The sequence below is a fragment of the Vanellus vanellus genome (assembly GCF_965231255.1).
Source record: "Vanellus vanellus genome assembly, chromosome: 3".
Taxonomy (NCBI): domain Eukaryota; kingdom Metazoa; phylum Chordata; class Aves; order Charadriiformes; family Charadriidae; genus Vanellus; species Vanellus vanellus.
Window position 1 is genome coordinate 57,911,811 of NC_138907.1, and position 24,357 is coordinate 57,936,167.

A 24,357-nucleotide genomic window follows, 5' to 3' on the forward strand; every position below is an offset into this window, starting at 1 on the left:
ATGATGTATATAGGAGAAGAATAATCCTGAGTTATCTTTCCATCTCGCTGTTAACTGTGGTCAGTTCTATGAAACCAGCAGTTCTTTGCTCACCAGCCGTCGAAAAGTAAATAGACTGCAGTTTTTCCCCAAGAAGCATTACAACGGGAAAAAGAAATAGTACGGATCATCGTTATTCCACTGTTTAAATCTGTGTTTCATCTGTGCTTGGAAAACCGTGCCTTTCTGACTTTCCTTATCTTAACAGGAATATTGAAAAAACCAGTAAAGGTACCCAGAGGGGTTGCGTAGGCAGTCAAAGACAGAGATGAGCTGTGGTACAAAGAATAATTAAATAGACTGATCTCTCTGCCTGTGATGCTCAATAGAAGAAGGAAAACCAAATAGGGATGATAGGAATTGCATAAAGTTATGAACATGTTGAGAAGATGGTAATCCACAAGTTACTATTTCTTTCAATCTAGCACTGGAGGTAATCACTTGAAACCGGCAGACCCAAATGCCTATGTGCTTAGCCCATGGCTAAATATACCTTTGATATGAGCCAGTACAGCTGTTCTCATTTTATGTTCTAATGTTATTTTCTTATCATAACTGCAAAAAATGTCTAACAGCAAAAAATCAGTCTAGGGACTTATAAAATTTAGTTAAACCTAGTCAGTATTTCCATGTTTCCTTCTTTCTGTGGAGAAATCCAGTCTGCTGTTCAGTTGATTTTTGTTTGGTTGGTTGGTTGTTTCTTTTTTATTTGGAAACTCTTGTTCACTTCCTCTTCCAGTGCTTGATGGAGTTTTTTCATTCTTTTGGAAGAAATTGAAGAATTTTCCCTTTACTGACTTTCATACTGAGCAATGGCAGGAGGCCATGGATCTCCAAACAGCAGCTAGCACGAACAGCATAAAGACTTACAGCATTCACTGTACGACTGGGCAGCTGAATAATTTACTGCTTTCATAGCTTCGGTCTGAAAGTTTCCCACTACATCTGAAAAGGATCTTTTAAGTTTTCTGTGCAGACAGTGCTTTCCAATGTTTTGATAGGCAGAAGATTAGATACAATAGAAAAGCATCAGGATGAAATCCGAATATGTTTTACTAGTCCCTCACCTTGTAAAATGTTCCTAAGGACGTCACACGTGTACTTGAGTACACTTTACTTGAGTAAATGCACAACTTTTTTTTTTTTTTTTTTGGCACTAGGTAATTGTGGCTGCATTAATTACCATTGACTCGTTAGAAAAATGAAAGCAAAGTGGTCACAGATGCTTGATTCAGAATGCTTCATTAGTGACCTGCTGCTTTTATTTATTTCAAAAGGAAAAAACCCATAGGCAACAAGTATACCCAAATTTGCACTTCAAAATAAATTTGAAAAACAATTGTACTTTTCGTTATCATCCCATCTTTAATAGCGATAGATTCTGTGCTGGAAACCCAACTCAATCATCCTGTCATCAGGCTACTTACCTGATAGAGCTGAATAGATCGACTTGTAGAGGGTTAAGGAATCTCTTGAAGTAATTAAATTTCTCTTTCATCTTTCACTTTATTGTTGAATTTTGATATGTATTATTATATTGTAGACCCCAGAGAATGAAAAAAATATTACAGGAGACAGAATTATATAGCTTAAAACAATGCAAAAGGAATAATTTCTATTTATTGTAAATCAGTCTTTACTGTGCCTTGGAGAAAAATTTAAAGACTACCTGATTTTGTTATTCAAACGACCTAAACATAAATCAGGAGGACCCTTTCCCAGAGTTTGAGGAAGTGCTGGGTAATGCTCAAAGTGATGAAGTCTTTAAAAAAAAAAAAAAAAAAAAAAGAAAAACCCTTCTCATTATGATCTTCCCAATTTTCAGCTGCTAGAAAAAGACATTCCCTGGGTGGGTTTGTAGGCATAGAACAGAATTTTTCAGAGAGAATGAAATAATTTCTGGATTCAAGATAGCCCCTACACAGAGTCTAAGATTACTTGTTCATCTAGTCACTCTGACCTTGGAAGCTCAGGCCCCAGTTCTAGGTCATGTTGAATTGTGATGCTCATCTTTCCAAAATTAAACTTTCTTTGCATTTCTGATACAAAGAGAATTTTGAAATATTTTTGGCTTTAAGGTGATTCAGACTGAATGTAAATTAAACTGAAAAAGGCCTTCCTGTCAACAAGAATAACATTTTTTCAGCCGATTATTGTAACATTATTCCCAAATGGAGATCCTTCAAAATAATTTTCTAAGGTCTCAAATGTGACCAAAACAAAAAAAATCAATTTCCTTAAAACCTTTATAGCAGCATTTTAGAGATTTTTCCCATCTGAATATTTGTGGATCCATTTCAAATCATATTTTACCAAGAAGAGAATAATTAAAAAGTTACCTAATAGTTAATTGTCTGTGTGTTTCAGACTTGATTCACCACTGCTGAAATGTGTAGTGTACTCTTACTTTATCTGCCCAGGTAGGCGATCCAGTGTTGATCTAGTCAGAAAAGACACTTAGTCATGACTACATGGCTCTGAGGGCAAGGGTCAAGGGCATGGGAGACCAGGTGGTCAATCCACTGGGGTGGCTGAGGAGAAAGGGCTTGAGGAAGAGCAGAGAGATCCTGCAGGTCAACAACTGTTTGCATAGTTGGCATTAATAACAGGGATTCAACTTTTCTGATCATGGAACCTGCTCTGACGATTGAGGATGGCTAGGAAGAGTTGGGATCAACTTCATCAAGCAGAGCAAAACCATAATTTCCACAGGCTGGCCTGCCTGGTAAGGGAGCTTTAAACCAGGAATGACAGGGGAGGGAGATGATGACCCACAATCAAGTGAGGAAGGTGGTAGATTGGGTTGGCAAGAAAAGGGTTCAGGGTGATGTGGACAGGACAGATGCTGTAATAAAAAAAACATAGTAGTAGGAGAACCCCCTAAGTGGTGTAGGCACACAAACACGGAAGTGCCTACAGGACAGCATGATGGGGGAAGCATCATACATTTTCTGGTAAATCAGCACAACTTGGTGCTCTCAGAGCCAGCAATGCTCCCTCGTGGCAAAGGTGGCCCATAGCCTCCTGGGTTGCATTAGGAAAGGCATTACCAGCAGCTAGAGGCAGGTGATCCTTCCTCACTACTCAGCCCTGCTGAGGCAGATCTGGAGTGCTGTGCCCAGTTCTGAGCTCCCCAGCACAAGATAGACGTGTACGTACTGGAGTGAGTCCGGTGAAGGGCCACACAGATGATTGGTGGACTGGAGCATCTCTGATACAAGCAGAGGCTGAGAAGATTCGAATCTGATCAATGTGTATAAATACCTGATGGGGGGGAAGGAAGTGAAGAAGAAAGAGCAAGATTCTTCTCAGTCGCAGGACAAGAGGTTGTGGAGTCTCAATCCTTGGAGATACTAAAAACTCAACAAGATATGGTCCTGAGCAACCTGCTGTAGGTTGCCCTGCTCTTTGCAGGGGCATTGAACTAGATGACCTCCAGGCAGCCTTCCCAACGTCAACAATTCTGGTATTCTGTGACCAACCATAGGTGAAAAGCATTTTAAACTAGATTTTTGTTTCTTTTTCAATTTATAAATGTGCTACTCCATATTTATTGCAAATATTTGTCAGTGATGACTTTTAAATCTTGGACTTTAAAACTTTTGAATACATTTTAGCCAAGCTTCTGTTCTGGTAAGCTTATATCGAAAGAAAATAAAGGGCTTTTAATAGTAGACTGCAGAAACTGCAACCTGTAAAACTACCCATCACCTGTAGTCTACTAAGTTCTTTGGGGAGTGTCATTTGAAAGCCAGTGCTCAGGAAGAAATAGGATGAGTAAAAGATGTTGCTACCTCCGAATTACTTTGCTACCACCTTTAGTAACGAAAGCTCATGAACAAGTCAATTGAAAAAAAAAAAAAAAACAAAAAAAAAACAAAAAAACCACCACACAGAGAAAACAACACAACAGAATCACTACAGAACAAGCCTTGTATCTTTTTCTCTCTTTCTGAAGATCTCACATTCATGCCCACCTACCATGTACTGGTCGATTTTTGTGATGGTACAAGTCTAATTGCTGTGATCAAAACATCAATTTTTTAGAGCAAAATGCTATTTAACCTCATGAGTAATGACACAGAACAATAAATAAGGCAGGCATTTCTCTTCATCAGCAGGCCTTGCATTTTATACTGTGGTTTAGTTTACTTGTGGTAGTCTCTGCTTTTCTCTTTGCTTCCTGTTCTTTGGACATTGCTGGTTTGTTCTAGAGCTTTGGGCACTGATTTTTTTTCAGATTGTTTTTTTGGTTTTGCCTGCTTACTTATTCCCTAACCTTTTCCACAATCTCCAGAGTTACTGGTTAAATGCAGGATGGTCTGAAGTAAAATTGCACTGCTGGCAACAATTTCCTCATCTTTTAATTGTTGATAAAGCATAGCATTGTAGAAAAGGGGGAATCCTCATTTACTTAAGTAGCCCTCCAACGTCTATCTGGCTGTACTTAAGGCACCCCAATGGATGTTCTTGATTTGGTCTTAAAACTTAGGAGAAGAAGCTTTCTTCTCCTAAGGAACTCCACTTCCTTATGCTGTTTTAGTGCATTACTGTACATGTGAGTAGAAAGTGTTTATTAATGTCTATTAATAGAACTAATGTATATAGAACACATTAATGTATATAAAAATCGTCTCTTGTCTTGAAGACAGGCACCACCTATGCATAAAGCCCACAATAGTATTCTAACAGACAGAACATAAAAACAATGTTAAAATATTTTGACATTCTTTAGCGCTTCAGAAATAGCACAGGATATAAAGATTCTGCTCTGCCTTTAGTCTGTTCCCAGTCTTCCTGAATTTCCTCTCTTATTTGGCTTTAACATCTCTCGTTTGGTGTGTGAATTAGCCACCGCTTTTGGTTCAGACCTAGCTCACGGAGACATCAGAAAAGATTAGCAAACCTCAGAGGATGGCGGGCTGGTAATTTTGTCAGTACTGGAAGAGGTAGGAATTGCCTATTTGAGCCTCAGGCTCAATCCTAATTGTTGCTTTGATGCTATAGAAGAGAGAGAGCTGTGCTGGGTGAAAACGGACGCTGTGCACAGGTAACCAATTTTTTCAACCTGTTTTGGGGAAGTGATGAGGCCAACAGGAGTAACTCAAAGGGTGGGTTATGTGAAAAGGTATAAACATAACCACCCAGCTCAGTGGAGGAAAAGAGACTTGCTCTTAGGGGTCCCTTCTGCTCCTGCCTCTTTTCCTCCCTCAAAATTGTGTTTGGAACTGATACTTCAGTTTTATTTCTTATTTGGCAAATGTCTGTTTTAAGAAACTCTCGAAGGGAAAAAAAAATCTTGATTCCATGTTGAATTATGCTAATTCCAGTCCAGTACTTCTCCAATTGCCCAGCTGTGAGTGATTCTCAGACTGTGATTCATGCATTGACACTAATGGCACATATTTTTGAATAAGTAGCCAAAAATATTGTATTTGTTTAAACAACAAGAAATAATTACTGCAACAGTGTCAAAAATGAATTGAACAAAATTTTAGTGAACTACCCCCCGCCTCTCAAAAAGAAAAAAAAAAAAAGCAAAATAATTAATTCTTGAAGGTAACTTTCTAAAAAATGTGCATTCTCTTACTTTAGATTTCCTCCCTCTGAATTTGTGTCCTTGCCCCTGTCAAGGCTGAATGACAGATAGACATTCTTCCTTGCCTATGCTATGACTGAATAAGTTAATGAATTAGAAATAAATCCCAACCAAATATAACAGAATTATGAGAGTGAGATGTTATGAGGACAAAATGCTGAGAAGATATGCATTGAGAATGAACAGACTATAATGAATAGAAAGGATTTCACTCCTTCCAAACCTTTCTCCAAAATACAATCCAAGCTTAAACCAATGAAGAGATTACGAAGTATGAGAAAGTTGAATTAACTTTTAAATTTTATTTTTTCTTCTCTATTTTATATTCTATGCCAGATTTATGCATAAACTGAAGCCAAAGGGCTGTAATATGGTGGTATTATTATTTTTTTTTTTTACAACTGCATTAGTACATCAAACCTTATTTGTATGATTTAAGGATTGCTTTTATTCTTTACTCAGGTGCTGACTGCATGTTTGGATTCTTGGTTAAAAAGCTCCACACTAGTAATAAATCCTTGCTTCTAATGGAATCTTCTGAAACTAAACTCTTGCAGGAACTTCTCCAACAATTTACTTTAGAAACAAAAATTGTGGTTGCAGATCATTTTGTCCAACTTGCTTCTTGAAGCAAGACCATTGCCAACACCAGCTTAGGCTAGCTGTGACTTTGCCTAGCTTTCTTGAAAGTCTCTAAGGATGGAGAACGCACAGCCTCCATGGGTACCTGTTTCAGGGTTGCACCACCGTCCTACAATCCAGCCCGAACCTTCCAAGCTGTAGCTTACAGCAGTTAGTTGCCTTTCCGTTTAACATTCACTGCTCCTGAGAAGACCTTGGTTACACTGTGTTTGTGATGCCTCTTCAAGCAGTTGTAGGCTGCAGTTTTGTTTGTCCTTTTCCCTACTACTTTGCTTCCTTCTCATCAGACTGAGCAGATTCAGTCACTCAACCCCTCCTTGTAGGCCATGTGCTGCATGCCTCTGACCATCTCCACAACAGGAGACATCCAGCATCCTCTTGAGCTGAGGGGTCTCAAAGTGGACGCAAGCACAGCCTCAGCAGGACCAAGTAGAGGTGGGGGTAAAATAATTTCTGTTGGTCTTCTGGCTACATTCTTCCTAACATAATTTGCATGCAATTTGCATTATCCACAAAGAGAGAACGCTGCAGTCTTATATTTTATTTGGTTTCCATCTTCCAGGAGGGCTGCTGCTCAGCCCAGTGTTTTTCCAACCTGTACTGATGTATGGGTTTATTTGGCTCTGGTTGCAGGATTTTGTACTTCCCCATGTTTATGGAGGACTTTATGAGGTTTCTGTTGGTTCACTCCTCCAGGGTCCCTCTAGCACTGAGGTTGTGCTACACAGTGTATCAGTCTCCCTCCAGCCCTAATTTAGTATCATCCACAAACTTGAAGATGAACTTTTTATCATAATCCAGATCTTGATAAATATATTAAACAGCATCGGCTCCAGAGTCAACCTCTGGAGTACTTATTACCTACAACAAACTAGGTGTTGAGACATCAATGTACGCTGAGTCTGGTGATCCAGCCTATTTTCCACCCATAGATCTATCTGTACTTCTCTGGCTTACAGATAAGAATGCCGTAAACCAAAAGCCTTACTACAGCTGAATTATATTGCACTCACCACCTTCCCTTTGATCATTTAATTAATTGTTTCATCACAGAGTCAATCAGGTTGGTCAACCACAATCTGGTTTCCTGGATCCTCCTTGATTTTGTCAAAGTTCAGTTAGCCTTCTATTATTTGCCTGAGACCTCTTTTCATCTCCATGTTTTTTTCTAAGTGATGATAGTAGCCTAATGAATACATTGACCAACTATTTCAGCACCCTGAAATGAACCCCGTTTGGCTTCAAAGATTGGAATAACTCTTCTGAGTAATTACTAATTCTCTAAGTAATTGCCTAACTTGTCAATATGCTTCTGTTGGCTTTGCCAGTGAAATCTGACACACACACAAAAGAAAAGCTGTTCACTGTTACAGTCTAGTGCATGTAGTCGGTCACCAGATGTTCTTCCCCATTCATCAACTCTTCTTTCTCACTGAAATTCTATTTGTCACTGCCATACTTGTAAAATCCCTTCTTGGTACTCTTTGTGTCCCTCACTAGATTTGGGCATAAATGTTCAAACAGTGCTTTGGTATTCCTCCTTTGCTGCCTGCTTTTATTTCTACTTCTTATATGTTCTTATATGTCCTTGCTTAGCCAAGTGGATCTTCTGTTGAAATGCCTGGTCTTCCTCTACTATGGGATAGGCTTGTTCCTGAGCCCTCAATAAGTTTTCCTTAAAATATTGACACTTTTCCCCATCATATCTCCAAGAATATTCTGCCTATCAATTAACGATATAAACTGTGGTCTGTTCTTCTGAAACCCAGAGACATAGGTCTGTTCGTGTTCCCAGCCCACCTCTTGATCTTAAGCTCAATCACATCTCATGGTTGCTGCAGCCAAATTTCCTCCCTGTGGCCATATTCACCAGCAATTTCTCATTGTTTGTGAGGAGTGGATCAATAGAGCATTGCCCTTGGTTGGCCACTGTGCTGTTTGTGTTGGGAAGTTATCATCGGCACAGTCCAGAAACTCCCTGGATTACTTGCACAATGCTATGTTGACCTTCCAGCCTATGACTGAAGTCTACCCATGCAGAAATCCTCTGCAAGACTGTAGATCGGTGATTGGGAGGCTTCTGTGAGTTATTTATAGAAAGTCTTTACACTCTTAGTCAGGCAGTTTGTAACATTCCCCACCCCCTCACTCCCCAATCATCAGTGTTAATTTCTCTGACCTATACACAGAGTCTCCAGACAAATGCGGTTCTGTTTTTTTACGGTCTGTGCAATCAAGGTCTCCCTTTATGTAGAGCTCAAGCTCTTCCCCTCTTCTTCCATATTTGTCTTTCCGAATGAAGTTGTGTCCATCCATGACCATTCTCTAATCATATGTGCTATCTGATCTGATCTGTGCACTATCCCACCAAGCCTTGGTGTTTCCAGTCTCATCACAGCTGTCTGGCTGTGTATGGACTTCCAATTCTCTTTCTGTGTTAGAGCACAGGCGTTTGAGTTAAGCCTGTGAATATCCCCCCTTCTAACTGGGGATGTGAATGTTGTCCCTGCAGCTTTCTCTCAATCGCACCTCCCCTGTTTCCTAACCTACCTCTAGGCTTAGGAACACATCCTGTGACCAGCCTCATTTCGAGGTTTTCTTGCCAAATTACTAAGTCCATTTGTGAAGATGACCTTCCCTCTCCTAGACTGGTGGATCCCATCTGTTCTTGGCAGTCCCTTGTCATCAAATGAAGGACTGTGATCAAAGAAGCCAGAGACACAACAAATACACAGTCAGGCTTTGGTTTGATGGGTGCATCTGTGCCTACTTGGGCTTTTTTCTTTGAGTGGAAAGTTTGATGAGAACATCCCCTGAGTTTCTGTTCCCCTCACCTAAACACCCTTCACTGTTAATGTTTACTTGTCTGTCATATGATCCTGTGTTTCTGTAAAAGACATTCCTGATATCTAGAGGGTTTTTTTCCAAGACATAAATGAAATTTAGGTTCTTACTCCTACGTGCTGGGTTCAAGGAGGAGATGACTGAGTTAGTAAAAGAGGAATGAGTCATGAATCTCTTAAGAAGTCTTGTCACATGTAAGTCCATGGGATGGGCTGCAGCCAAGAGTGTTGGATGATGTCATTACAAGGCTGATCTCTATCATCTTTGAAAGGCTGCGGAGACCAGGAGAGGTCCTCAGTTATTGAAGAAAGGCATATTTTTCACCCATCTCCAAAAGAAGACAGACAGTCTGGGAATTACAAGTTGGCCGGTCAGCATCACTTCTATCATGAGGAAAATCATAGGGCAAGTTCTCTTGGAAGTTGTTTATTTGAACAGGAAGGAGAAGATGGTGAGTGTGAATTAGCATGGATTTATTATAGGTATATTGTGCTTGACCAACCTGACTGCCTTCTGTGATAAAATGACTAGGTCTCTTGGTAATGGTTCACACTCTACCTCCATACGAGTTACAGCTGGAGTTCCTCGAGGATTTATCCTAGGATGTGTCCTGTTAAATGGCTTTGACAAGGACCTGGAGGAGATGGGCACTGTCTTAAAATCTGCAAATGACACCAAAGTAGGAGATGCAGTTGATACGCTCAAAGGTAGAGCTGCCATACAGATGGACCTAGGCAGGCTGGAGGAATGGGCTGACAGGAACCTCATGAAATTCAGCCAGGAGAAATGCAAAGTCCTGCACCTGTGATGGACTTAATCCACTTCTACTGTTCAAGCTGTGGCCTAACTAGCTGGGGAACAGCTCTGCTGGAAAGGAGCTGGGCTGCTGGAGAACAGCAAGGTGTGCATGCACCAGTATTGCCACATGGCTGCAATGAAGGCCAACAGTATCCAAGGCTGTATCAGAGGTAGTGTAGGCAGCAGAGCAAGGGAAGTGATTATTCTGCTTTTATTTGGCACTCATTAGACCATGTCTGGAATACCGCAACCGGCTTTTTGCCCCTCATTACAGGAAAGGTGTTAATAAACTTCAGTAAACCTAGGGGAGAGACACCAAGGTGGGAGCACGTGCCTTATAGTTGTGAGAAGTTGATTTGTTCAGCCTGGAGAAGAGGTGGCTTTTGAGCACTCACAATCTAAAATCTACAAGGAGGTTATCAAGTCTCTTAATAAAGATGCCTGACGGGAGGCTGAGAAACAGGAATCATAAACTGAAGCAGAGGAGGTTCTGACTGGATATAGGGGAGAAAAAAACCCATGACAATGGAAATAATTAAGCTGAGAGAGGTTGTGCAGTCTCCATCCTTGGAGGTTTTCAAAACCAGACTTGCATAAAGCCTTGAGTGAGCTGACCCTGCTTTGAGTGGGAGGTTGGACTAAAGACATCCTAAGTTGCTTTCCAGCCTGGATGATGCTGTGATTCTGTAGATTTACTAAAGTTAATGCATGTAATACTTTTATGCAGTAACTTAAGAATTTTAATTCACATGCTTTAACTTTCCTAAACATTTCCCAATAGTCAAGTATTAAAGGTTCTCCTAAGAATACACTCCAATGCCCTGCAGTAAACAAGCTTTTATTGGTTTGTTTTCAGTAAGCTGAGAGCACACAAAGGCAACAGCATGATGGTGGGATAAGGATAATTTTCAAATCTATTGCTTAATTTGTCCTCCAGGCAAGTTATCTAGGCCTTCCTAGATAGGCCTTCCTATCAACTGGACATACAGCTTTGAAGATGTGATAATACTATCAGCATATGTTAGAAGGCAATTCAGGACTATCGAAGATTCCTATTTCGGATAGTTTTTGTTGGTTAACAATGAAAATCAGTGTTGTAGCCTAGATAATAAAAACATTTGTTTAGAAGCCTGCATTTCAAAGATACTAAGCTTCTGCAGTTCCCACTGCTTTCAGTGGAGCTGGATCTGCTGTCTAACTCTGAAAATGAAGCAGAAGTTTCTAAATTGTCTCTCTCACATGTGAATACCTAACGTTAGGTATCTTACTTCATCTAAAGTACTTTACCTAAAGAGATACTCTTCTTTTTCTTATGGAATAGCCTGGTATTTCAGACACAGCAGATAGCAAAGCAAATGAGATTAGAAAGTATTTAGAATCTCTTAAATCTACATCATTTTTATTTGTCATCTATCATATGAGTTCAGTTGGTGGGAAATAAACACACATGGAGATTTAGGCACATGGACTATGTGTTGGAGGACTAGAGAATTTTGTCCACAGGTTGCATGTGTCAGCAAGAGGATCTTGATTGGAATGTTGAACTTGCAAACTACAGACCATTGAACTATTTTTGTAAAAATTACCTGGAAGTTATTCTTACTTGCTATCAAATGTCTTTTCCATCTTATGAGTTGCCATAAGGCATTTTAAAAGGTCTCATTTTACAAATAACTTACTATTACTTTTCAAACTCTGGTCTTGGCTATGCAAATTTTGCAATTTAGTCACACTGTGTAATATTTTGAATTGTTTGGAATACTGGGTGGCAGTAGTTTGTTGGATTTTAGGAAGCAAGTAGCAAGACATGAAGATGTGGTGTTTTTGTTTTTCTTAGTACGGGTCATTTGACATATGACCCACTGAAACTTTTCTTTTCCACGTAATCCTAAAATTGTATATTCTTAAACTAACCTTTATTGGGGCATTATTTAAGTTAATGCAAAAGTATTAAAGGCTTTTAGACTTCTGAAAATATGCTTAAATCTATATATGCAAAGTTAATGTTTCTCTAGTTACAGGCAAAAAATATTGTATCAGAAGCAGCGGAACTTGCCCCACTCCAAAAATCCATAGTTGTTTTACTTCCGTAGGCTTTAAAATTTGGCACGCAAAATAGATTTTGAGGTAATAGTAATTGTTCATGTTCTCATACTTTGTTTTGAGTGCCTGATTTTTGTTTTTTATTTGACAGTAGTGCTATTAAATAAAACTTTGCCTCTGTTTATTTTATGGATGTCCAAACACAGGAGGAATATACTTGAATCCAACCGGTTCAGTTTTTCAGCTTTATTCTGCCTAAATAGGATTCATCAGGGCAGCCAGGGTCTTTGCTGAAGAGCTCTCCACATCCGCCACTGAACAGTGTAACTGATTGGTCATCAAATCATTGAAAACTCCCCATCTGAGTTCAGATTCAGCCTTTAGGCAAAAAAGGCAGAACTGTGAATTTCAGTGAAGTTCAGATATACCAGGCAGAGATCAGTCCTTTAGTTCAGCTCCTTGGTCAGGGCATTGAAAATTAAGGTGCAAAAAGCATCACACACTTCACATGGAACATAACATTGAGTCTGTCTGCCCGCTAATCTCGACTTAGACTTTTGTCCAAAACCTGTTACACTGCACTTGTTACCACCGTCTGTGGGATCCTAATACGTGAAATTATCAATGTTGCTGGCCATACCCAAAAAGCTGCTACAGTTTAAGCCGCCATTTCTTCAGCAAAATTTTTAAGAGCCAGAAAAGGCCATAAAAGTTGCATTGCCAAAAGTTGCAGCTTGTGACCGGGTGCCTGCCATGCAATGGAACTCTCACTTTATTTTCTTGATATTGTCCTGCTTTGTTTAAATCTCTCTGAAACCAGATGAAATAGCTTCTGTTGTATGCCGTAGTCACTGGCTCGTAGGCACTGCTGTGGGAAAGGGGAGATGTAGATTTAAGTTCAAGCATCAAATTAAACTGAATTGGGATTTGAACTTGAAAGGACATTGGTGCACAAGTGCTCACAGGTACCCCCTCTCCTTCTTTGGCTCAGTTTTAGGTTTAGACATGTCTGAGAAGTGCAAAGCATTTTCTCAGGGCGCAGTCAAAAAGGAAGATGACTGTTTTGTCTGAGGGTCTGGTGTCAGTTTAGACATTAGCTACAGGGTCTCAACAGCACGGCCGTACCAGGACTGAGGCAGGTGTGTCTATGCTGGTAGTCAGCATTGTTTTTGTCACAAAGAGATTAGGAGAGGCTCGATCTGTGTTCACATTACAAATTATAGTGGCATAGCCATCTCATAGTTTGAAATTTCTTTTGCATTTTCCTAGAGCAATGATCTTCAAAGTTTTGTTCATAAAAGCTGTGTCTAAAAAATAGTATATTTTTGAACAGCAGATCTCATCGCTCACTAAGTCTTACAAGTTAAAATTTCACTCAGGAAATCCTAATAAAAGTAAAAGTAGGTAGGTTTTGGTAAAAGGTAGCAAAGTAAATGATCTAAAAATCCATGGCCTGAAAACCTGAAGACTAAATTTTCATAAAAAATAATTAAAATCCATATTAATTCTTGAACTGCAGGTTGGGTGTGCAAGATGAAAATTAGTGAGTGAGAATACCTAATATTGTGAGCAGAGGGAGGTGGTTAATTGCCATTACTAATAAACACTTTGAGATTTCTCAACCTTTAGCTGCTCTAATGTAAGAAGTGATATGATTTGTGAAGTGAAGCGACAGTTTTAATCAGACTCAGTCATACAGAAAAGATTTTGGCCTTATAAGTCCTCCTTGAGCTCACGAATAAGGTTATTCCTTAAGCAGGCATTATGCTGATAGAAGAAAAATGGGAGAAACATGTTGGAACACCACAGATTGCAAGGCCAGGTAGAAACAAGTAGGAAACATTAGGGAAGAATGCAAAGAACTGGGACTAATTCAATTAAAGGAAAAAATAAAGAAAGAGGAAACAAAGTAACACAAACAGAACGAACACACACACACACACACACACACACACACACACACAAAATAAATGAAAATGTAGTTTTAAACAAATCTTTTCTTCAGTGCAAAGGTTTGGTTGAGTCAATATCATGTTCCAACATAGTAATGCCTTGGTGATGAGTTTATGAAATCAGTATTTTGGGGGGGAATATAGTATTTAATTATTTGTTAATTTTATGTGCGATACTGAGAACTATGCTTTTGTAATCACGCATACACCAAATGAGCATAGAGTAAGAAGTCACGCACTAGCTAGTGAACCGATGAAATCAAATTGGAAGGGAATGATCCAGGAGGATCAAAAGCTCATGCTGCCACCAGGTTAAAGTTGTGAATATCTTCCCCTTGATGGTATTCACACAGGAATCAAGGAAAATGTGTAGAGGGCATGGTGGAGATCTTTGACATGCTGCTGGCTACTGCTGCTCGGTTTCGCATGATGAACCTTCAAGGGGAGGAATTTGTGTGCCTTAAGTCCATCATCCTGCTCAACTCTGGTAAGTGGTGTGCTTTGCTGTCACTCGGGTAATTGTGATGATTGCTTCTGCACGTGGTTGAATGTCGCTTGTTGTCACCGATGAGGTTTTCATTTTGAGACAGCAGCAATCAAAAGGGGGCTGGCAACATAGATGCAGGCAGAGCTACCAGGCAGGGATGGAAGTGGCCAAACCTGTCCAGTGGTATAGACGGGACCCAGCAAATTAATGCCGTAAGTAGCTGAGACACCGCGTACAGCTGATGTGAAGGGCAATCAGAGCAGTGTTTTGAACTAGGTGCTGGCAGGTCTTAAAGCTCTGATTACAAGACACTGAAGTAACTGGAACCACATTTAGAGCATTCAAAGGCAACGCTTAGTTGTAAACCTTCACCTTCCTTTTCTGGTGATGGCAAACTAGACGGAAATAATGGCAAAAATGTGTCTGGGTTTATCATGATTTACTTTATGTTAAAACACAGGCATCTAAAAATCATGTCATCACCTTCCGCTTCCTTTATAGTTAATGAAATAAATATTTTTGGTCTGTAAATCTCATTCTGAACCACACTTCAAAACCAGGTGACTAGATAACAAGTGTAGGCATAAATATATAAGGTTAGCTGACTTGAATTCTGCATGAGAAGATTGAAATAAGCAAATTTGAGTTGAAGCATGTGACAGAAAAATTGTCTTGCACACCAGAGGGTCCTTTTCTGTTTGAAATGAGCAAAACTCCAGGTAATTTATTTTCAAATGCAGAAGTGAGGTCCATGGTGTTCTCACGGAAAATAATAATGTAGGCACCAAAGTCCAAGTTTTAGACTCAATTCTCTGCTAAGTTGTTACCTAATGACTAAAGATGCCAGAGTTTCCCAATTTCCCAACCCTGAGGACTTACCCACTCGTTCTCCCCTTTCCTGTTGTATTTGAGCTGACAGATGGTATCAACCTCTAGACAAAAAACGTGTGGAGGGCTGTATGTCCTTTTTATCAGATGGTGCAATGGGTCACTCGCCCAAGTTGCATGAAATACAAATTCGGGTAATTCCCACCAAAGGCTAACTCTAAACACAGCAGACTTTGCTCTATTGATCAGACACTTCTTCCTTTACGGAAACTTGGACCTGGTCTACTAAAAAAAAAATAAAATAAAAATTTCAAGCAAAGTTATATATTTATACAGTCAAATAGAAAATTTTTCTTTTGTGTTCTATGAGATATTAATGTGTTTCAGGTATTGTTGTGATTGTCACCAATTACCAAAAAGTGACATCTGAGGCAAGCACCTGGCATATTAGGAATGAAGGACTATTGTTTTTATCTTGGATGCCAGGGTGTGACAATTGTAATTACTCTTTGATATTTTAGTTTCCTTTTATTGTCCTGATAATTATAACAGATTATTTCCTGGAGTTAAATGCTCTTCCTGAAAAGTGATGCTCCTCCAGATTTTTAGCTAATATGTTCTAATGTAATTATCCTCTCAAATAAATCTAGAATATGCAATTGTTTTTTAGAAATATTGAATTAGAAGAAGAGTTAGAAACAGAAGTTTGAATAAAACACATTAGATGTTCGTCTTGAACACGAAGACTTCAAGCCATGCTGTTGAGAGTTTTTGTCCCACTGCAGTACTTAATATAGATCCAGAAAACTAAATTTAGATAAAGCTCTGCTAGACCTCACCAGCTATCCTTCATAAGCACATCTCACTTAGTTAATGGGATTTTTTGTTTTAAGATTCCCCTAAGGAAATATTGAGAAAAAAAAAACAAACAAGTGAAGTCAGTGATAATCAGAGGCAAATTTCCTTCTGCACGTAAGACCACTGAATGAGGCCAGGAGATACTAGATCTTAATTTCATCAAGGTTCATATTCAGCAGGTTTGAATCAGTGGGGCTTTGTGTGGTAGAAGGTCAAAGTTGATTTGATGGTCTGATGAGTGATCTGGTTTTGGGTGTTGGGTTTTTCTTTTTTTAGATTAAATGAAAATTTATAGCTGCTCAAAATTCTGGCAATTTTACAAGACTCTTGACGGTGGTAGATCAGATGGCACAGTTCAGGTTGAGCTGTTGCAGGCTGATGATGAAAGCAATTTATGCCATTGTTATGCAGTGCGTCATGTATTACTCTGGCTTCCGTACTGCACTTGTTGCAGTATATCTGGGTACACTGTAAACTGAATGTGTATGTATATATGGCCACAGAATGTATGTCCGTATTGCTTGTAATTGCCTTTATGTACAATGGTAATTAATTTTATATTTCAGTTTTTACATTCCTATGACCAACTAATTTTATAACTGTCTGAGGAGTTGGACATGAGTTTTTGACTGTCAGGCCCTTTAGATGCCCAAATTAGGTGGCTAAACTGCATTACAGAGATAAGCAGCATAATTTGGGGTACGTGTAATAGTTATGCAAGCGTTGTTTGGCACTGGTACTCTAAAATGTCTTCTGGAGATGCTTTTCTTCACAGAATATAGCCGGCCTCCTTAGGTAAAGTGTTGGACACACATGAAATATTACACGCTCTAAAGCACACGGCGTGCGTCATGGATGAGGAGCAGCTGAGAGAGCTGGATTTGTTCATCCTGGAAAAGGGAAGGCTAAGGGAGGGTCTAACTGCAGTCCTCAGGTAGCTGATGAACAGGTTACGGAGAAGGCAGGGCCAGCCTCTTCTCAGAGCTGCAAGAGGAAAGGACAAGCTGCAATGGAGATAAACCGCAGCAAGGGAGATCCTGACTGGATGAACAGAACAAAAAATCTTCTCAGTGAGAGATTAAGTACTGGAACAGGTTGACCAGAAAGGTGGTAGCACCTCCGTCATCGGAGATACTCAAAACTCGGATGGACAAAGCTCTGGGCAGCTTGACCTAACCCTGAAGTTACCACTATTGAGCAGGAGGTTAAACTAGATGACCTCCAAACCTCTCTTTACCTGCACATGTAAATCTACATAAGTCTTCTACTAAAGAAACAGCAGATAAACACACAAAGAATCTTTGGCCCTTACGCTGTCTGTATTACATATGCATACAGTTAAAGCAGCTGATGTCAAAGTGATTTAATCAAGCACACTAATTAAACAAATTGGACTAATTATGCTACATTTCATATTTAAAAGCAGTCTGCATTTGCATTCTGAAGCTTTGTGTGGATTTAATTCACTGAGTGTACACAAACATTTCTTTATTAAATCCTTGGACATCTGTTAGTCTCTTCACACGAGGTAGTGCTGTTTGTTGCTTTTGTTGGACATTTATTTTCTCTTCTTTTGGTAACATCTTTCAAGGCCGTTTAATGTTTTTACACTCCTTTTCCATGTGGTCTTGGGCAAAATGCAAGTGATTTTTTTTTATTTTCCTCTCAGTGCCTGTGGAAAAGATGGAAGGTTTTGTTTATAAAGCAAAATATACATTTACGTTACTTCCAAATTTTTCCCGAGATATCAAGGCGACAGCATGTCTGTAACAACAAGGACAGCATTGTCCTTGCTAAATAACAAACCAGAAGATGCCCCTCTAAAGCTGCAGCAATACATCTTTTGACTAAAAAGCAAAACTGTATTTTCGAAAACCACATTCAGCTCAATAATAAAGGGCTGTTTCTTAACACTGGGACATAAGTGTTGGAACAATGAAAGGGCAACACTATGCCAGATGTTTTAATTTTGAGTGTATCTGAAAACAGGAGTGGTGCTATGTGGCAAAGCAACAGGCTTTCGTTTTGGAGATGAAGATGTAGGTCACGTCTGCCTTAGCAGCTGATTTGCCTAATTACTTAGCTGGTTAGTCCATAGAGATGGAAAGATTTAGCTCATTTTATGGAGCCTGTAGACCTCCTGATACATCGTTCCACGTGACTGTTTGCTATTCTTTCCTCCTGAATTTCCGGTTCCTGTTAAATTGTGCTTTTTATTTCTTTCTTTATTTCGGGGTCTGAATGTTTACACGAGTGGATGGTACAGAGCAGAATTTGCTCATAGCTCAGCCTCACTTGCTGCAGATCCAGAGCCATGGGGCACAGTGGAAGGGGAAGAAAGGCCTTGGGTACTGCTTTGTGAGCCTGAACGCTAAATGTAAAGCTGTTTTAAACAGGGTTTTATTGTGTCAGAAAAGATGTAGAGGGCGTTCTCCTCTACAGTACCATGCAAAAATATATCACTATATATAGTGACACATATAAAATCGTATCACTGTATGCCAACAGCCAACAGTCCCCGAGGGACCTTGTTCTGTGCAGAGCTTTGTGTCATGGCCACGGGCAGGCCAATAGACTTTGCTTGTTTGCAGAGTGGTGCTTTCTCTGTTCTTGCTCCAATTATGTTTTACAATACTGACCTACAGAAAGAGCTGGAAAACAACCCGGTAGCGATTCAATTTCAGCTCACTTTCAGCTTGGAAAGACATTTGAGACTGTTAAATTTCACTTTGCTAAGACAATTTGCTGCACTCTTGTTCCAAACTGTGCTGGTGTGTGTATGTGCGTGATGGATGGCTGGCATTTCTTCTGGGGAAATTTCTGGTCACTGGCCTGGGGCAGGAGCAATCACCCGGGAGGGCGGGGTGGGGGTGGGGGGCAGAAAGGAAAAACAAATGTCATTTTTCTTGGCAGTTATTGACTGGTAATTGCCTGAAGTCTCTACATTTTTGGGGGAGTGCTTTTTTTGATTTATACTTTTTAATAGCTTCTGAACTACACCTAGGTGAGAAACAATTCCTCCTAACAGATTTTTTTCTTTTTCTGGTTTCAAAGATATGAAACTAAGGGGTATTGCTACAAGGGCACAATAGCATCCTCTGGCTGAAATAAGCTGCTCTGGAGGCACTATGGGTTTATGAGACTGATGTTTCCTTCTAACGGACTGTGTTTCATCAGTAATATTTAAGAATCTTTCCACTACAGGTACCCGCTAAGCTATAAAGTCTGGTATTGTCAGTAGGCATATGTGAGAGTAAAGAGTCATTCAACCGAGAGAAGCCCCAGGAGCTGTTTCTTCTTGATGAATTCATTTCAGTAAAAATATTAATAATCATAAGAAGCTTTGTGAGAAAAGGGGCCATTGTACTATCTATCCATATCGAATTTGAAGCAATATTCATTACCAAAATTAAGAGCTCTGACTGACGGTTTTCAGAAGCTGTGCTTTGTTTGACTTATCCTTTTGTTTTTTTTTAAAACAGTCTCTCTCACTCTCTCTCTCTCAAAGACACTCACACTGACATTCACAAACACCAATTTATATTTCTTTTTGGTACAGAACACCCAAAGTCATAAAATCTACTTGCAGGTTACAGTAGTTCTAGGTGTCAGGCCCTCGAATTACCAAGATGATGTGAGGAGGTGAGTGAGGTATGCCAAGAAGACGGTAAAAAAAAAAATATCTCAATTTCCCCGACTGCTCAGGTGCATGGCAAAATATTCTTGTCTTCAAATGCGATGGTATAGCCCCCCAGGCTAGAAACAATACAAGCAAGCTAGAGTATATATGTCTTTGTATGCGTGTATGTTAGCATATGTGTGTCTTTTTTTCTTAATAGCACTAACTACGTTGTATATTGTGCTATATATGATGTTTTAAAGAAAAGCAAAGTGCAAAGTAATTCCAGGAACCATTTTTTTCCAAGGTCAAAAACCAAATCCAAATTTCTTCTTGGCTTTGTGAGCTGATGCAGAAGGGTTAAGCACGGGATTTGTCAAGTACCTTATAGACACAGGATGAAGCCAGTTTGATTCTATTACTATACATACATCTTAGACTCTTGCTGCTTCAGGGCTGGATTATAGTAACACAACCTGTTTAGAGTTACTGGCTCAATCCGGAAGATTAAAATACTAGTGCTGAATGCAACAGCTGCCTTTTGGCAGCACAGTGCTGTTGTGACCTGATTCGCATTGGTTGTGTGTTGTCATACAGAACAAATTCAAGATAAAAACGTGCAAAATAGTTTAAAATTTACCATTTAGAAAGCTGAAGTGCTTCATGCACCCAAGAATTACTACTGGCTATTACTACTACTACTACTACTACTACTGGCTCTTATGCCTGGGTTAGAGTGTTTTATAGATGTAGAGGGGCTGTTGGAAGGGGAGTTTGAAGGTGTTTTGACCTCTGAAAAATTTCCTTCTGGTCCATATCTCCAGGCTGCTCACTTTCAGCAGCAGGCAATGTAAGATGGCTACATTTACAAAGGTTGCTTTGGACATGGTTTTTAAAGGACGGTCAGGTTTGCAGGTGAAGGAGCACACCTTTCAAGGCTCTTGCTTGGTTGGGAGGGTTTTGTTGAGGCGAGTGTGCGTAAACAAACCCACAAACGCTGGTTTTGTTTCATGATAACATATTATTCAGTTCTAGACTGACCAGCAAACCACCAAAAATCAAATATTAAACAGCAGATAAAATAGCAAAAACTGCCCAAGGCCTGGGCTGGTCAGTGAGTATTGCAGAGCTCTCAAGGGGTGACAGCATCTCCTCAAGGTTTCAGAGCCAAGTGACTGAGAAGAGTGCAGCCTGCAGGTGGGTCTAGCTGCAGGCCGCAAGTGTCGCCCACCACCTGTCCCAGACCTTGGATGGACCCAGACAGGGAAGAGGCATCATCTTGCTCCACCTGCTTTGCCTACGGTGACCAAACCCAAGCTCCAGGGTCATTCAAACCAGTGACCTGCCTGGCAAGCAGGAGGGTTCGCACACAGTCAGCTCCCGTGGTTTAACACAGCCGAAGAGGTCAGCCATGAGATATACCTTGGGCAAGTCTGACTCCATCAAAGTAATTTTTCTCTGTGGTTTGTTTGTTTTCTTTCTCCTTCCTGCTGCAGGTGTGTACACTTTTCTTTCCAGCACCTTGAAATCTCTGGAAGAGAGAGACTATATTCACCGTGTTCTGGACAAAATCACAGACACTCTGATACACTTAATGGCTAAGTCGGGCCTTTCTCTGCAGCAGCAACACCGGCGGCTGGCTCAGCTCCTCCTCATCCTCTCTCACATCAGACACATGAGGTGAGGGCAAGCACGCAATCAGCCCTCCTGCACTGGTCCTGTGCAAGGGAGGTTTCACAAAGGCACACGCACGCTTTTCCTTTACAGGTGGGAGTGCAAACTGTGTGTAGAACTGCTACAAAAAAAAAAAAAAAAAAAAAAAAAAGTAGTCTACTTTTCATAAAGATGTATGGAACGTGCAAACCAGTACGTTGGATTATGGTGTGAAAGGAGTGAACATTTTCCCTGGTTGTTTCTTCTTGTTCTCTTTTCCTTTGCTTCTTGTTTTGTTAGTGCTGTGAGCAGTATCTACTTTTAATGTTAAGTGCATCTCGTATTATGTTTGAAAAGTAACAAATAGAATACTAATGTAGCAGTAGCCTAGTTCTGCAGACTTTAGTCTCCTGTAAGATAAGATTTAATAAAACTGTCACTTTTATGTGGCCACTTTTCACAAGTGGCTTGATTGCAAATCACTTTAGAAAAGAGATTAGGATCATTATGTGTATTTTATGGGTGAGGATAAATGCAGATCTACTGAATCACAATCTAGAGGACTGTGTCCTTTGCTAACTAGAGGTGAGGTGCCTGAGGCACTCTGTTAGTAGCAATGATTCTCCCAAACGTAATTAACTCTTGAGGTAGCTGCTCAGTGGCTAGACTGTTATCAACATGACAAGTCTATACAAAGATACAGTATCGATTTTATTTTTAAGAGGGAACAAGAGATGTTGTTACACAGAATTTAATTTTCATTATTTCAGTCAATAAAATTAAAATTAGAGTACACAGCACATCATAGCTTCTAAAGCTGAACCATGCAGGTTTTAACTCCTGGGCTGAAATACAGGTCTTCAGGGAAAAGTCAAGGGGTGTGTGCATGTGTTTTTTTCACTTATGACTTTTTGTGGAGTTTCTTTGTCTTCATGTTAATCACCCCGTTTTTTTTCTTTTTTCCTTAAGAAGAATTTGTACAATTAAGGAAGTTCCAGATGCATAGTGAAGTTAATTATTGTTTCCATAGTTTCATAGTTTTGCGAATGGATACTATTACAAGCGAGCATTTGCGAACAAATTGGCTGCGGTTATTTTCTAGGGAAAAAACCCTGATATTTTAGGTTTTATCAGGGGAAAGCCAAGATTCATCCCATCCACTAAGTCACAGTGCTTAAATTAGGAATCCATGTGCGCTAGGCTACCTTTTAGGCAAAAGAGAGCCATCTTTAGAAGGCTCATGAGCAGTCTGAAATGTTCTTTGAAGTTGCCGCCTTCTGCTAACTGTAGCAGGAGCATACACTTAGTTGTTTTGTACCGGGCGACATTTATATGAACCTAACAAATATTTTTAGCCGATCACATTTTTTCCTATAGCATATTTGGAAACTAACTGTTGTTTCGTTACAACTCACAGCAACAAAGGAATGGAGCACCTGTACAATATGAAGTGCAAAAACGTAGTTCCGCTCTATGATCTTCTGCTGGAGATGCTGGACGCTCACCGGCTGCATGCCCCAGCTGCCAGGAGTGCTGCACCGATGGAAGAGGAAAACCGGAGCCAGCTGACAACTGCGGCCGCTTCATCTCATTCCTTGCAGTCTTTTTATATAAACAGTAAAGAAGAGGAGAATATGCAGAATACAATATAAAGAAAAGTCAGCATATATAACGGTATGAGAAACCCAGCAGCGTACTACCTAGCTCATGCTTCACTTTGTCTATAGTGCCAGCTATGTAAACACTCCAATGACAACAGTCACCTGCATTTTCCATTTGAGTGTTTGTCAAGCACTTGCCTAAATTGATTTCTTATCCTGAACGGAAGACATTTCATTGCTGTGGACAGCCAGCAAGGATTGTCAGGCTAACTTGATTTGAAACTTGCAGTGTTTCTATTTAATTTTGCATGTAAGTTGGGTACGTCCTAATCTAAACTGAACATTCATTTTAATATAAATTAATAGGCCGTACCACCCATGGGTATTGTATCTTCATGAGTGGCAGCCTTTGTTGATATTCACCTCAAATTCTGAGCTTGCTTAATTCTTCACGTGCCTGAAACTTTGCAGCAGTTTGGTAGAGGTTCTGGATTACTTTTTTGGGTGGGTAAATGTGGGTGGGTTGATTGGCATCTTAGTGTGCCATAGTGAAACTGCACTGCTAGTGGCTGCCTTGGTAGTTTAGGTAGATTCCCACCTCTCTTCTTCCTACAGTAGAAAGAAACCCCTGCCTGAGAATAATACTGCTTTACCTTGCTGGCTTACATCAGCAGACAACTCCCTCGCAAGATCATACTGACCAAACTTTTAGGTCCCCTTACCGTATCCTCTAGCCGAATTGCATTGAGTGCATCCTATCTTGTCTGATCCTACAAAGCTGATTTGTTCTGTTGCTTGGCAGTGTGTAAATCACAGGCGACACAGCAAACAGTGATAACACAGATGATTACTCTCAAATCAGACCAGATGATTACAAAAATCATCAGGTCTTAAAAAAACCAAAAAAGTCTCCCCACACATACACGATCCATGTTTATAAACATCCTCCCCTTGTCCTTTGCTTTGTTGATCTACAAACACAGGGGTGAGGATGCCGGTGCAAGACTGGCACGGCAGGGTGGGATGGGATGGTCCCATCCTACTGAGTAGAGTGTGGCCCAGCCATGTATGGGAGGGCTGGTGTCCCAGCCACAGCAGTCGGCTTTGCATTGCCTTGGCTTTTTTGGCTCTTGTTGGGGCATGCTCAGAAGTCACTGTTAAGAACCAGCTCTTCTGTGACACCAGAACTGGGCAATGAGCCTCAGACACGGTGAAGACGCTGGGACTGCACGTGCAGGAAGATCAGTCTGGCTTTCTCCATGCATGTGTGTAACTGTTTTGCATAAGGATTGGTCAGCATCTTCAGACCAACTGTAAATATACAAAAGGTCCACTGACATCAAGAGTTTCAGCGAGACGTGAAGGAGAGAGACTGAAGAAATCCATACTATGTG

At 40.2% G+C, this 24,357-nt stretch overlaps 1 protein-coding gene across 1 annotated transcript in view; it reads left to right on the forward strand.

Annotated features, from left to right (window-relative positions):
* The window catches only part of ESR1 (estrogen receptor 1), a gene marked incomplete at its 3' end in the record, with an annotated part of 172,322 nt that extends 149,308 nt beyond the window's left edge, over positions 1-23,014 (forward strand). Inside the window, exons 7-9 of the mRNA XM_082481905.1 lie at positions 14,271-14,404; positions 21,206-21,389; positions 22,780-23,014. Of these exons, the coding sequence (XP_082338031.1) occupies positions 14,271-14,404; positions 21,206-21,389; positions 22,780-23,014 (553 nt within the window). The remainder of the gene's footprint in view (positions 1-14,270; positions 14,405-21,205; positions 21,390-22,779) is intronic.
* Positions 23,015-24,357: the final 1,343 nt, after the last annotated feature.